The sequence below is a fragment of the Argentina silus genome, assembly GCF_951799395.1.
Source record: "Argentina silus genome assembly, chromosome: 17".
NCBI classification, from domain to species: domain Eukaryota; kingdom Metazoa; phylum Chordata; class Actinopteri; order Argentiniformes; family Argentinidae; genus Argentina; species Argentina silus.
Genome location: NC_139671.1, coordinates 11,917,510 through 11,931,875, shown reverse-complemented (window position 1 = coordinate 11,931,875; position 14,366 = coordinate 11,917,510). Strand labels below are relative to the sequence as shown.

At 45.0% G+C, this 14,366-nt stretch overlaps 1 protein-coding gene across 1 annotated transcript; it reads left to right on the top strand.

The window, feature by feature from the left end:
• The first annotated feature begins 1,650 nt into the window (after nt 1–1,650).
• Nucleotides 1,651–7,674, top strand: bmp2b (bone morphogenetic protein 2b). Its single transcript, XM_083688551.1, has 3 exons — nt 1,651–2,016; nt 2,994–3,361; nt 6,456–7,674. Exons 2-3 carry the CDS (start codon nt 3,007–3,009, stop codon nt 7,358–7,360), a joined length of 1,260 nt encoding a protein of 419 aa, XP_083544677.1. The 5' UTR covers nt 1,651–2,016; nt 2,994–3,006; the 3' UTR covers nt 7,361–7,674.
• The last annotated feature ends 6,692 nt before the right edge of the window (nt 7,675–14,366 follow it).

Sequence of the window (14,366 nt, the reverse complement as noted above, 5' to 3'; positions counted from 1 at the left end):
GGTAGAGGTAAAGACAAGGGGAGAGGGAGAGGGCAGGGTCAGAGGTAGAGGTAAAGACAAGGGGAGAGGGAGAGGGCAGGGTCAGAGGTAGAGGTAAAGACAAGGGGAGAGGGAGAGGGCAGGGTCAGAGGTAGAGGTAAAGACAAGGGGAGAGGGAGAGGGCAGGGTCAGAGGTAGAGGTAAAGACAAGGGGAGAGGGAGAGGGAGAGGGCAGGGTCAGAGGTAGAGGTAAAGACAAGGGGAGAGGGAGATGGCAGGGTCAGAGGTAGAGATATTCAGGTAGAGGTGAAGAAAGATAGATAGATAAAGCAGGGTCATAAGTAGAAGTAATGAAAGAGGGAGAGGTAGGGAGCTGGGTCAGAGGTGGTCAGGTCGAGGTGAAGACAGAGAGAGAGGTAACAGTGTCTCTTAGGTTAAGGTATGCACCCACAGCTCTTCTGTATTTTAATTGCTAAGTGGATGATCCGGGATTATCCCTCATAAAATGTTATTGTCCTGGAACCAGACAAAGATATCTTCTGATCTCAATGGGATTTAATCTATTGCCATCTCTCCCAACAAAACAGGCCTGTTGCTTTGGCCAAAACACAGCCTCCTGCCCTGCTATCATCACTTAATGGTGATAACTACCTGTAATCAATGAGGGCTTTTCATATGGAGATCCCTCCTACATCAGAGCTGTTGACTAAACCCTACAGGGCTGTACTGTATATATACCCAATAACAATAGACCTCAGATTCTCTTCCCCCTGTCCTATCCTGACGTGCTTGTGCTGCAGGGGGGAGGTTAGTGCCAACTGCCAATATTTACTCTCAGAAATGTGGCCGCTTCTTGGAATGTGATAATACAATGAAAATGAAATCAAATACTCTGAACAGCTGAAAGCCCATGCAAAACATCAATAAAAGTGATTCTCAGTACCTCTAGAATGAAGCCTTCTATGGTGCAGTTCACAGGTCCCTGTTGGAGGACAGTCACTATCCTCTAATCCCCCTAAACTACAAAAGGCAACACATTTGACAGCTCATTGTCAATTAGTTTTAATCCAATAGTACAACACCCTTAATCCAGCAATTAACACCTCTTGATCAATGATCTGTGGGGATCTAAGCAGCAATAGGGATGGGAAAGCAAGAAGGAAAAAAAAATGACATTAAGATACAATGTGTACCACATTTCTATGTGTGTGTGTGGGTGCGTGCGCGCCTTGTGTATTGTCTCTATCCACACGTTGGCGCACTCGCTCTGGTTCTAGCATTTCATCACATTAAAACTGGGAATAAACACCGAATATCCTTTAGAATAAAGACTTCTTCTGCGTTATATTTGCGAAAGAGCTCTCAATTAAAATCACAGAACATTTCCTGCAAACATTATTTATTATGAAGTAACAATTAAGCATATAATGTATTAAAAGAAAAGTCGATTACTGAGACTATAACATCCAAAAACCATGTAGAAACGCATTTACAAAACGTTTGTTTAGTGGCCAACTGTAAGTTTAGGACTAGGGAAGGCACAGGAGGTGCTTAATCGACACATGATTGACAGCCCTGCGTTGGTGACATCACTAGACGACAAAAGGAGTCGTTGGGGGAAAAGAAGGCACCGATCAATTGAACTACTACACTGTGCCGCACACAGGAGAGGTGACGTTCCCCAACTCGCAGCCACAGGGTCCAAGGAGCGACATACCGTATCTCCAAGACCAACTACACTCAACTTTATCGTAGCCTACAATTCGAATTTGAAGATGTCCAACAAAGGTGCTTTATACTTAGATCGGTCCTGCCTACGCGAGTCCGCTTCCTCCTCATAGACAAACGCATTTTTTTCTTATTGACCAAGTCGCCCGATTCGCAGCTGCTAAGAATATGTGCGAGAGGAGGCGATCGGTGCAGTGCAAGGGCTCTCTTTCGTCCGCGGAGGAAAAGCGTGGAATAAACACGAATTAATGTGGAATTTATTGGATCCCAAAGCTGGAACGACGACCGGACACAGAGCTTCCTCATCAGGTAAAAACAAGTTAAAGGAAAGTTTCATATTCAGGGGAAAGTTGATAAATGCTCCTACTTTGGCTATATATATATGTTAAATATTATTGCATAGAATAAATCTAATCCTATTTAGGAAAACAACGGATGCCACGTTTTAGGGTTTTCTGTTATATCTAATTATAGATAGCCTATAAGTTGCTCGTTTCCATTTTGGATTTTGGAAAAAGTTAACATAAATTCCAAAACATAGCCCAGGCTACTAAAACTATTTCTTGCGGGGTTACTTTTTGATGTTGGTGTTTTTAATGTCTTCTCTGCGCAGAGTATGGTACATCTGGTCAGTGTCACGTTAGATCTAACACCTGCGACTCTCTTGAAGTAACTCTATCCCATATGATTATAGTCATACATGGACGTCAAAGCCTCGGCAAAATAGACGCTTGTAGCACTGTCTGACTGCTCTTTTGACTGTCTCTCCTAACCTTTTTGATGACTGCATTCTTTCATGCTTTGTGTGATCTAAAGGCTATACAGACATGTATTTCTTTCATATACCCTCACCAAACAGCTTTCTTATCTCTTAATTGCAGACTATTTATCTGCCGTCTTCTCTCCCTCGCTCCCTCTCTCTTCTGCCTCCAGTTTCTTTGATTTTCTTCTTTCCTGTTCCATCCCCTTTTTTGTTTGACAAGTCTCTTTCATAACTTCCTCACCTTGATATTTTCGTGTTTTAGTTTTGCCTGTGTAATGTGTTAAAATCAATCTCCTATTTCAGTTAGTAGCCTATAGCCGGCGGGGATGTTATTCCCAACCCTTTTGTTCTTTACTTCAAAGTGAGGTGGCTCCCTTTTAACCTGCTTGTCTTTAATAATTCCTATTGTATGGAAGAAATACGCAGCTGGGGAAATGTTGCAGTGAACCCCGATGTCTTCGCTGCCAATACCTCAGCGGTTGTGTCGGCGCCTGTATATTGACAGAAATTACTCTCCTCACAGGGTCTGACTGATCATGGTCGCCGTGGTCCGCTCTCTCATGGTACTGCTGCTCGCTCAGGTGTTGCTGGGAGGAACTGCGGGACTTATCCCCGAGGTCGGGCGAAGGAAGTACAGTGAATCTGGGAAACAGACCCCGGAGCAGTCGGAGAACTTTCTAAACGAATTTGAGCTTCGGCTCCTCAACATGTTTGGACTGAAGCGGAGGCCGAACCCGAGCAAGCTGGCTGTGGTGCCGCAGTACATGGTGGATCTGTACCATATGCATTCAGTGAACGGAGACCACAGCACTAAACGGCCCAGGAACATGGGGAAACACGCAGAGAGAGCCGCCAGCAAGGCCAACACGATTAGAAGTTTTCACCATGAAGGTATGTATTAGTGACATACTTTACCTGTCAGGTGGGGAGAGGAGAGCACATCAGCTCTCTCTCAGACAACCCAAACCTATATTTAAACATGAGTCAGCGTGAATACGAATTTCAGAGCCATTACAGTATTATGGCAGGCCTACTCATTTCTCAGTATACGTGACACCGTATAGGTTACACCTCCTTCATACGGGAATTTAACGTGGCTGTAAAGCAATTTATAGTCCTTTAGAGTACTAATTGTGAGGGTCCGGTGGCAGAGAAATAATTGATGCGCAACTTAGTTTAGTGGGCTAGTAGACTAATCCTGAAATTTTGTGGTTGTGATGCAACCGTTACCCGAACATTCCATTGGGTGAGCTATAACAAGCATCAAAACATCAAGGGCGGTGTTATCCCAAGGGTAATTTGTTTCTTAATAATTTATGGTGTTTACGTGGCCTCTGAAAACAGTTTTTCCAGACACGCACCACAAGAGCAGGATAAAGGGAGGCGTGCGTGCGCGCAGGTGATAGTCATCGCCCTGCAACTTTAATAACACACGACATGACATTATTCTAACACGCATTATGACAGAGTACTCGTGTCAGATTGAATTCTGAGTCATACAGCGGCACTGAATTCATGTTGTGGTGCGCGTTATGCGTCTCCAATCGCCCTTCCAATAATAGAACGCTATAATTGCATACTTAATTTATACTTACATATGCGCTGACTATGAGATTTCCCCCACCCTTTCATATCCAACAAACACATGTAGTCCAGATGATTGTTTCAGTAAATAGAATGAACTGATGAGATTATCTGATACTCATATACTGGGTATTGTCCAAAATAACATTGGGGTATTTGCTTTGAAACCCATGAAATGCAGCCTTTACATTATGCTTCACCTAATATCAAATGACAATATCGTAGGATTGATTGTGTTTAGTGAGTGTAAAGGACATGGAGGTGCACAGTGGCCCAATAATGTCCAATCCTCTAATGTTTGACGAGGAACACAACTTACATTTCACAAAACCAATATGCACACTAGTATGAAAACCAATGACCCTTCATACGGTTCATACACTCATATTTATTTGAATGTTTGTGTCTTTGGAACTTCTACAGCCCACATATTAGTTTGCATTAGCTCCTGTAGCTTACTGTATAGGCCCGCTGGGTCCATTGGCTTTTACACACAGACCCTTAAGTGTTTCACTGAGGAAGTTTCCACAGAGTGACTCACTGGGGTGGTTGGGTGTTCTCCAGAGGGCTTAGAGTGGATGACACCCAGTGGATACACTGACACATTACAAACAACACAGGCAGGGTGACTACAACTCTTGAGTCCATTTCTGTAAACCACCGGTATAAAGACACACACACACACACGCACACACCTATTTTTAGGGATTTGTTCAGGTTCATGTGTTTGTTTATGTTTACCCTGTTGGCTCTGGTCTGTTCCTCCTGTGCCCCAGAGTAGTATGGTTATGATTCATCCTATGACAGAGGTGACATGGGTTTGGATTACATGTACATGTACATGTTCTAAGCATGTATCTACACATGTTAACCTGCACGCCAAAGCCTGAAGCCCCAATCCTTTCATTACATCTGCTGGCGGATATTAATTTCAGTGGGATAATTAGTCTCGCTGATATTGCTTTTCAAAAATGGAACTATTTTCCGTTGCCAAACAGAACATTTCCACCATAACAGAGGGACAGGCTACCAGAGACGGGGCTAAGATGAATGACCTAACATTAGCCGTTATCTTTTGTTTTGGCACACGGCACGAAAAGAAATTAGGAATGTTGATACACTCATATCTGTGGTTCACAAGTTTTAGACAAGCCTCAACATGTTCACACAGCAGTTCCCTCGCAAAGGGATTTGGGTCTAAAGAGAGAGAGAGAGCAAGAGAGAGAGATAGAGAAGGAAAGAGAGACTTGGAGAGAGAGAGAAGGAAAGAGAGACTGGGAGAGAGAGAGAGAGAGAGAGAGGGGAAGGGATTTGGAGCTGGGGAAAGAAAGACGGAGAAGGAGAAGGGGGAGATGAGAAAGGGATTTGCGACCAAGGAGAGAAAGAAAGAGACAGGGAGGGGATTTGGGACTGAGTAGAGAGAGAGATTCAGGACTGAGGAGAGGGAACGAGAGAGAAGGGGTTTTCCCACATCAAATAAGGAGTGATAGGCCTAATTGAGGTCTTTGTGCTTCTAGAGGGAGATTTAGGATGAGAGGGTGGAATTTCCTAAATGCCTCCTTTGAAAAAGCTTCTGAGTTCAAAGTTGGGTGTTTATTTTACCACACCAAACAGATAAAAAGCATGTCTTTGTATAATCTATGAAATACATGAAGGTAAAAGTTCAAAGTTTGAAAAAAAAAGAAGCAGTTTTGACAGATATGATTGACATTTGTTTTCCATGCTAATAGAGGCCTACATGTCAATTATGCAAAGAGGAATAAACTGGTTTGCTTTAAGACAGCTACAAAGAGGGTGAAATGCTGTCTATCTGATAAATCACAGATACTTCCCCATTGCCTGCCTGTCATATAGCTTTGATCGTCCCATGATAGATGCCAATGTCTTTTTCCACACATACAATAACAGTGGGAGTGCCCCCTAATGCCACAGCGTAAAGGGCAAATACTCTCCATGGCATTTAGTGGCTTATGGCATGCATAAAGGGGAGATGCTATCAGAGCTTCTCTGCTTGATCTTATCGATACATGGGAACACACTGCTTTGATCCCATGACGTATAATCAGGTGGAATTTATAAATGTGGCACCACTAATGAAGCCATTGATCATTAGCATATGTGTGGCAATGACTAACATCCACTCATAGTAGCCATGATTTATGACTGGCTCTAGTGAGTGGGTGGGTTGGAGGGGGGGGGGGGGGTCTGCTTGTGTCCACTTGTGAGGGTGTAACTTGTAGTGAGCTGTCGAAAGAACATCCTCGTGAGCGACAACATTCATCATCATCATCAAGAAATCTCGCCAGTCAATGATCATATGTATATTTCGCTCATAGCTTTAGCTCTCTTATAACAGCATCATCCACTGACCATGTCTCTTCTTCTCTGCTGTCTCCTGTAGAATCCATGGAGGCCCTGGCCAGTCTGAAGGGTAAAACCACACAGCAGTTCTTCTTCAACCTCACCTCCATCCCTGGAGAAGAGCTCATCACCTCTGCAGAGCTCAGGATCTTCAGGGACCAGGTCATGGGGGCCGTCCCCCCAAATAACTCCAGCAGCACCAGTAACAGTGGCGGTAGTGGTGGCGTCCATCGCATCAATGTTTACGAGGTGTTTGGATCCCCTGCGTTGCCCCATGGGGAACCCCTGACTCGCCTCCTGGACACACGACTTGTGCAGGACTCCCTTAGTCGCTGGGAGAGCTTCGACGTCAGCCCCGCAGTGTCCCAGTGGGCCTCTGGGGGGCGCCACAACCACGGTTTCCAGGTGGAGGTGCTCCACCCAGAGGAGGGGGAGGGGGAGAGGGGTGAGGCCCGGAGAAAGAGCCGGCATGTTAGGGTAAGCCGGTCCCTGCACGAGGACCAGGACTCATGGCCCCAGGCTCGCCCCCTGCTGGTGACGTATGGTCACGATGGGCGGGGGGACACAGTCTTACACACGCGGGAGAAACGCCAGGCCGCCCCCCGCAAACAGCGCAGGAAGCACCAGCACAAGGCCAGCTGTAAGAGACACCATCTTTACGTGGACTTTAGCGACGTGGGCTGGAACGAGTGGATAGTGGCGCCCCCTGGCTACAATGCCTTCTACTGCCACGGGGAGTGTCCCTTCCCCCTGGCTGACCACCTCAACTCCACCAACCACGCCATCGTCCAAACGCTGGTCAACTCGGTCAACTCCAACATCCCCCGGGCCTGCTGCGTACCCACGGAGCTCAGCCCCATCTCTCTGCTATACCTGGACGAATACGAAAAGGTCATCCTGAAAAACTACCAGGACATGGTGGTGGAGGGCTGTGGCTGCCGGTGAGAGAGAGAGACGGAGAGAGAGAGAGAGAGGGGGGGGGAAAGAGAGACTGAGAGAAAGAGGTTATGGACACCCGGTTTCCCAATGAAGACGTTTATTTATATGAAAGAAAGACACACACAGAGCTATTTTGGAAGAAGAAAAAAAAACTATATATGAATATATTTATGTCTACGTAAAGTTGGGAAAAATAAATATTTTAATCAGAGGAATATTCCTTTACTGGTTTTGAAAATGTATTCCTGATGTACATTTCGAAATGGGTGCAATACCACATGAAGTATAATGCTCAGATTTTTATTTTGTATTTATTTCTATTATAACCACTTTATTTGTAAATAAATAATGTGTATTTATCGTGAGAAAACACATGGTTCCTCCAATTGTCCAAAATCACCTATAGCTGATTGAGCAGTGAGTGTTTATGCAGGCTAACTTCTGTTTCAGAGGTCAAAAAGGACAACTGATTCTTAGTTTGCATACACAGACTCTCCAGCATATATCAGCTTGAAAAAAAACCCCACATTGCTTGAAGCTAATGTTCTAACATTGATTGCAAATAGAAACAATTTCTACCTACGATAAACATAACTTGAGACCAACAAGGCTATGTTTTTAAAAGAACCCCACACCACTGGGGCAGTGTAAGAGTGGTGTAATGAATTGCAGTAGGGCGTTAGGTCACTGGAGGGTACTGGCCAGCTACATGAGTATAGATGTTACAGCGTCCCTTGGGACATTTAGGAAAACACCATGAGATGTTTTCCTCCATGGCATGTCGTTGCAAGGATCCCTGGGAAGTCTCCTTTAAAAGTTAACCCCTGGGAATGTCTCTTCTTTCTCAAGGTGTAGAGAGAGAGAGAACTAGAAAAAGAACTAAAAAAACCTGTGAGTTTCTTCAGTGTTGCAGGGAATTGACGGTACATCTGTGCTCTGAGTGCACTGAGTTTGTTTACCGTGCGATTTGAGACAAGACAGGCTGCGAGCAGTCAGACACACCAACAGGCCCTCAGCGAGAGATGAGGTCTACAGCCACTTTAATTAACAAAGACAAACAAACACCTGTACCTGCCCTGTACTGCACATGCTCAGACACATTCTGATCTAGCGTCTGTGTTTGGCTGCCTTCCTTTGTCATCTCTGAGTCATAATCTTCTGTTGTGTCTCTGGCCCCCCGAGGGAAAACCCTCATGGTAATCGTTATAGGGGGGAAGTCAGAGAGATGTGTGTGAAGAGAGAATGAACAAATAACACAAACAATACCACACACTGACAAGCAGCAGAGATTATTGCTCATGTTTTATTCAAAGTGGCAGAGGTACTAGATGACTGTCAAAAACAGAACATATCGTATGTCTACTGATACAGTCCAGGCATGAAAATCTGAATGAATACCTTATTACTGTATTGTTCTCGGGGAAATAACACAATCATCATCGTTAAATGCAGTGACTCAGAAAAGTCCAAAAAGAGACAGATGAAATATATACTGTAGCCACAATGGCGGATCAGATAATGAGAGGGGGAGAGAAAAAGAGGGAGAGTTTGACTGACTGGTTTTCTGCTGTGTTAGCATTAGAAAGGGTTTGGAGGGAACACGAGGCAGCTCAGAATGCCCTAAATAGAATGGTTTTTTTTTTTTATACGAGTGCACATTTGAACCATGGAATGTTGGTTTCAATCTCCGACACATGCATACGCTTGCAGAGAAAACCAACATAGTTGTTTTTTCAATCAGCTATACAAAGATTGTCTGGTGGGCTTTTCTCTCTCTCTCTCTCTCTCTCTCTCTCTCTCTCTCTCTCTCTCTCTCTCTCTCTCGCTCTCTCTCTCTTTCTCTCTCAGAAAATCAGGATTCATTGAGCAAAGATGTGCTTTTTACTCATGTACAGAAAATCAATCATTAAGTAACAGCTGAAAGAAACTCCAATCACTGACAGTAGAAACATTGAAATCAATATGTCTCTATAAGATAATGCGCCCCATTCATTTGGCTCTGTGTTGCCATTGTTGTGTGTTGAGATAGACCTTGTTGCGTAATGGCAGGAGACCTAATAGCTAATCTCATCCACCAACCATGTAGCACCCACCTGGGTGATGCAATGCAAGCCGCCATTTTGTGCCAGAACAATCCCCCACCACACATCAGATTCAACCCCCATGCACGTGTTATTTTATTTTACCTTGCATCCGCTCCCCCCGCAGTTCCCATCTGGTGTCCATTTCTCCAGCATAGTCCCCACCATACCACAGCCCAGCACATGGCCTCCTATAGCAGTGCCAGTAGCACCGTCTGCCTCCACACCCAGCCCCAGTTTAATGGACTTCAGGAGGAAGTCACTTCCCTGGCACAAGTTAATGAACATTTGATAAAAATCAACTTAATGTCGAACCGTAAAACTTTACCAAAAAAAGTCTGCCAAGAGTATTAGGTTGGGGGGAGGGTGGGGGGGGGGAGAAAAATGCTTGTGTTAAAAAAGTGTTAGATTTAGTGGTTTGCCTTTATAGCTAAAGTCCATAAACCTTTCATTGGGTTGTGTGGAAATACTGCTCCCAGGGTGGGTTACACGTGGGTAGTGCTCCTGAATGTTGCCCCACCCCCCCTGTCCCCGTTATCCAACTGAACTTGGTTCCGGTACTCTGAGTTAGCCAGTGTTTCTCACCCCTCAGGGGTTCTCACTTTAGGGGCAGGTTAGTATCAGACAGCTCCTCAGGGACCAATTGTAAACATTTCACTCAGAGGCAAGGTCAGGGGTCAAAGTCATAAGGACCTATTATCACACTACGATTGCGGACTGACTAGCAGGCACATCCCGTCAAGATAAGCTGTCAGGATAGGGCATGATGAGCCAATGTCCAGTCTACAAGATGTTACCCCTTTGCCATGTGGTTTCGTTAAAAAAGCAAAACAAGTGTGAGATATGCTTGGTTTACAGTGTTCCTTTACATTTCCACCTGCCAAACAGAGTACAACAACAAAATCATTTTCCAAGTTCCTAGCCGACTTTTTCCTTCCTTCGCTGAGCATCTGGTAAATAAGTTAAAGGTGTGCTTCGCTCTCTTTGTTTACACACAAACACACAACAGAGCAGCCGCAGGACTGATGAGCATAACATTGAGAGGGTTAGAGTCAGTCTTCACTAGCGTGGCAGGCCCATTCGTTTTGCTGTGTGCAAACCACACCAGAAGTATCTGGAGCTCCAACAACCAAAATCATAAGGGTTATAAAATCAGATTTCCAGATTTCTGGCAGTCCGTATTTGGAAAGTATGTGGCGTGCCGTGCACCTTTGATCGAAGCGAAGAGCTCCGTCGCTATGGGAGATCTAGACCGGCCTCGTGCCAGGGTGGGACGCAAAAAGGCAGAGATGCGGGAAGGAACAGCGGTGACTTGTGAGTCTTTTTTTTTCTTCTTTTTTCGTTTTTTTTTCTCATGTGCCGCACACACTAATTTTAGAGGTGGTGCACATCGTGTTTTTTCTGTTTTCCGAGAACCGTCAGTGAGATGACGTCCAGCATAGCTGAAACTGTGGCATCTGTGCTGCAGCTCTAAACACATCAAACAGACCCCTGTCCACAGATTCAGGAGCAGAAAACTATGGAAATGACTTTTCCAGAATGACAGAGAGATGATAGTACTCAATCTTATATAGTCTCTTATTCCATTATGTGTGTCTGTGTGCACAAGCGTGTGATATTGTGTGTGTGTGTGTGTGTGTGTGTGTGTGTGTGTGTGTGTGTGTGTCAGTGTCTACACTCATGAATGTGTGTATTATGGAGTTTGTAGGAAATGACTCAGTTGTGTTACTAACAGCTATCGCTAACTTGTTCCTGAAATATGCTCTGCTACTGCCATTACTGTAAGAGCTAATCATCCATGCAATCACAGTGGAGCGAGCCTGGAGTGACATGCTGGAGTCATTACCTCTGACTGAGGGTGGAGGAGAGGAAGAGGAGGGCGTTGTGGCCTTCTCATGGTAGGCCAGCAGTGAAGCTCCACCACACTGTTATATGGGCCCTCTCTCTTACAGTATGTTACTCCTGAGGACAAGGGGGACAATAGAATAGAAGAGTTTATTTGTCCACAAAGACGATTATTTTCCACAGTCTCTCGAATACACGGAAAGAAAACCATTACCACTCCCAAGGTACAGCACAGACAATACTGATGTTATGCAGGGGGACAATCAAGTAGACAAGTAGAGACAATATAATATGATATATGATCCTGTGTGCCTCAGTTGGTAGTAATAAATAAAATGGCATTTACTAAGTAATAAGTACTGTATCCAGGAGGATGGACATGAGGCCACGATGGACCAGGGAATGATGAATAAGTGTCTCATGATAATTGCACTGTGACTGTTTAACTGGGGGGGATGTGGGTTGGTGACACATTTTCGGAATATTCACATCCACACACACAACATAAAAAGGGGTTTATTGCATAATTGGTCATCAATCTGCTGACTTCTGACGTGGCTCATGGTGTGAACCTCGACCTCCCGCTCCAGGGATTTGATGTCTGAAAACAGAACGTTGTTACATAAACAGCATGACATTGACATGACAAGTTTATGCATTATTTGTGCTTTTCTGGTGTATCGTTTGTAAATACTTTGCAGTGTGACCAAAGACATGGACAGTAACACATAATGAAATTCTACATATTCATGGATTTATGGTAAGTAACTTATTAACAAGTGACATATTATATTACATGTTAATTAAGGCTTAATGAACTGTGCATTCAGGCTTTGTGTCTTGCTCTTGACAAGTGTGTTCAAGATTACCTCAAGGTAGGTGCAGTACACTACATGAAATACATGTACCAAAGACCGCCACAATATCATCATCAAGGACTGGTATGGATTTGAGGATCTCTAACTTTGACCAGCTTTTTTCCAGAGAGAGAGAGAGAGAGAGAGAGAGAGAGAGAGAAAGAGAGAGATGTGGGCAGGAAGGAGATCCATATGGACCACATATGGGCTCCTCTAGCAGAGAGTAGGACGAAGTTGCCCCTACACACTGATCTAAGGTCAGTTGTGTGTTTCCCCATCTGATGGTTCAGGTTAGGATGTGTGGAAGATAAACTGATCCTAGATCTGTGCCTAAGGGAAAATGCTACCCAGAGCTTGAAAGGGGAATGTGGTTATGGGTGCGTTCTCCATCTTTGTAACAGGAAGTGGAGAGATCACTTGGAGAGAGTACATGACATCCTCAGCATGCCAGGTTGATAAATGTCAATCCGAAACACTGTAAATCTCACCGTACCACACATATACTCCACACATAAACCCCATATATCACTGATGTTCTTATTCAGTAGCACAGGTCAAAAACGGCTCTGAGAGAACTTGGCTGAGGCATTTCATGGCCTGTAGTTGTCCAAGGCTCATCATCTGAGATGATTGCTCTAATCAGAATTGTCCTTTCGTTACTGTACATCCCTAACAAACCCTAACCCGATTTTAGCACAAACACATTACTTGGAGTCCTCATGTATTTCCCATAGAGGTGTGTGAGCTGGTTTATCTTTTGATGAGTATGTGGCCCCTTTATCATCTGGGTTCAGCCAGTAGATGGCAACAACCCGTCTCCTACAACAAAGCTGATCTCTGATCTCATCCTGTGTGAGCCCTCATCCACAGAGAGGAACAGATACAGTCGTCCGGGCTATGGATTGTGAATGAATGATTTTGCATTCATATAGCACTTCTCAACGAAAACGCTGGAGATCAAGATTAAGTTTGTAACTCACCCCAATCTCACCCCTGACCATCCTCCCAGGTGGCATCACATGTTCAATATTAAACAACATTCTAACTTCTATTCTAACCAGAATGCAGAACTTGCAGTCTTGCACTTTAGGGGTGCTATCATGCCACCCGTTGAAATTCCACACTCTCAAACAGAGTTTGACTAACTTGAAAGGGACCTGTTGTGAAGTTTGCCGGGCCCGTAGCCGGTGGTCGATGAGAAAAATCTGGTCCTGAACCTCAGTGCTTAGAGCAGATTACCGGGAGGCTCCGTCCAGATGCCGGGCGCAGGGGGAACAGGGGGAACGGGTTCTGTTTCCCTGGGTGGTATTGGTGAAATCCACTCCCCACACTTTTCTCATTAGCGTAATAAGCTTTGTATAAACCGCCAGGCCGCCGCGGTCAAGGACACACCATTCCATCCATCCAGGTCTGCGTGAGTCTCTGGGTTTCATTATGGGGGAAATTTTTGTCACACCTCGCTCAGGGGCTGGAGAGATGCCACAGGATTCTAATGTTTAATGTGTGTTTTGTTCGTCCAGCACGTACGCCTATGGCACCTATCGTGAATTAATTTCACTGGTCAAAAACCACAAACAGTCTGCATTGGCTTGGCTTATTACTTAGCAGATGCCTATCCAGAATGAGTTAAAATACGACCATACTTCAAGGTGACTACCACAGCATAAGACAAGTACATCATCAGAGAAATTATACTTTGTGGTTCTAAAAACACATCAGAAGTAGCTTTAACACCTCTTCTCAAAGCAGGTTCTAAGCCATAAACCTGCCCGTGGAACGAGATGAGAGAGCCTTGTTTATATAAGGAGCAGGTTCCAGACCTGGGGGCCCCTGGCTACTCTGCTCTGAGGTGTAATACACACTTCTTCACCCCGCTCTCCCAAAGCCTGTCTGTCAGTGGCACGGCAAAGTCTGCCTCACTGCACTTCCTGTGACTCACTTCCTGTCCCGGCCCTGCACCTGCGGTCCCCTGGGTGATGTCATGGCAGGTTTTCCTCCTGGAGTCGCACTGAGCACACTCCCGTCTGGCACGGAGTGTAAGTGTGTGCATGTGTGTGTGTGTGTGTGTGTGTGTGTGTGTGTGCATCAGTGTGTCTAGCCCAGAGATCAGTCAGTAGACCCAGGGTGAATGCAGCCCTTCATGGCTTCAGTGATGACCTCTTCCATGAGGCAAGGCTGAGGAAGAGAAAGAGGCAGATCAAACAGGACAGAAGGACAGAAAGGTGGAGT

What these genes read in the sequence shown, in the direction of transcription:
- bmp2b (XM_083688551.1), top strand. Translation starts at nt 3,007, where the DNA reads ATGGTCGCCGTGGTCCGCTCTCTCATGGTACTGCTGCTCGCTCAGGTG. An exon ending in TAGAAGTTTTCACCATGAAG is followed by an intron (nt 3,362 to 6,455) that starts GTATGTATTAGT and finishes TGTCTCCTGTAG; the next exon opens with AATCCATGGAGGCCCTGGCC.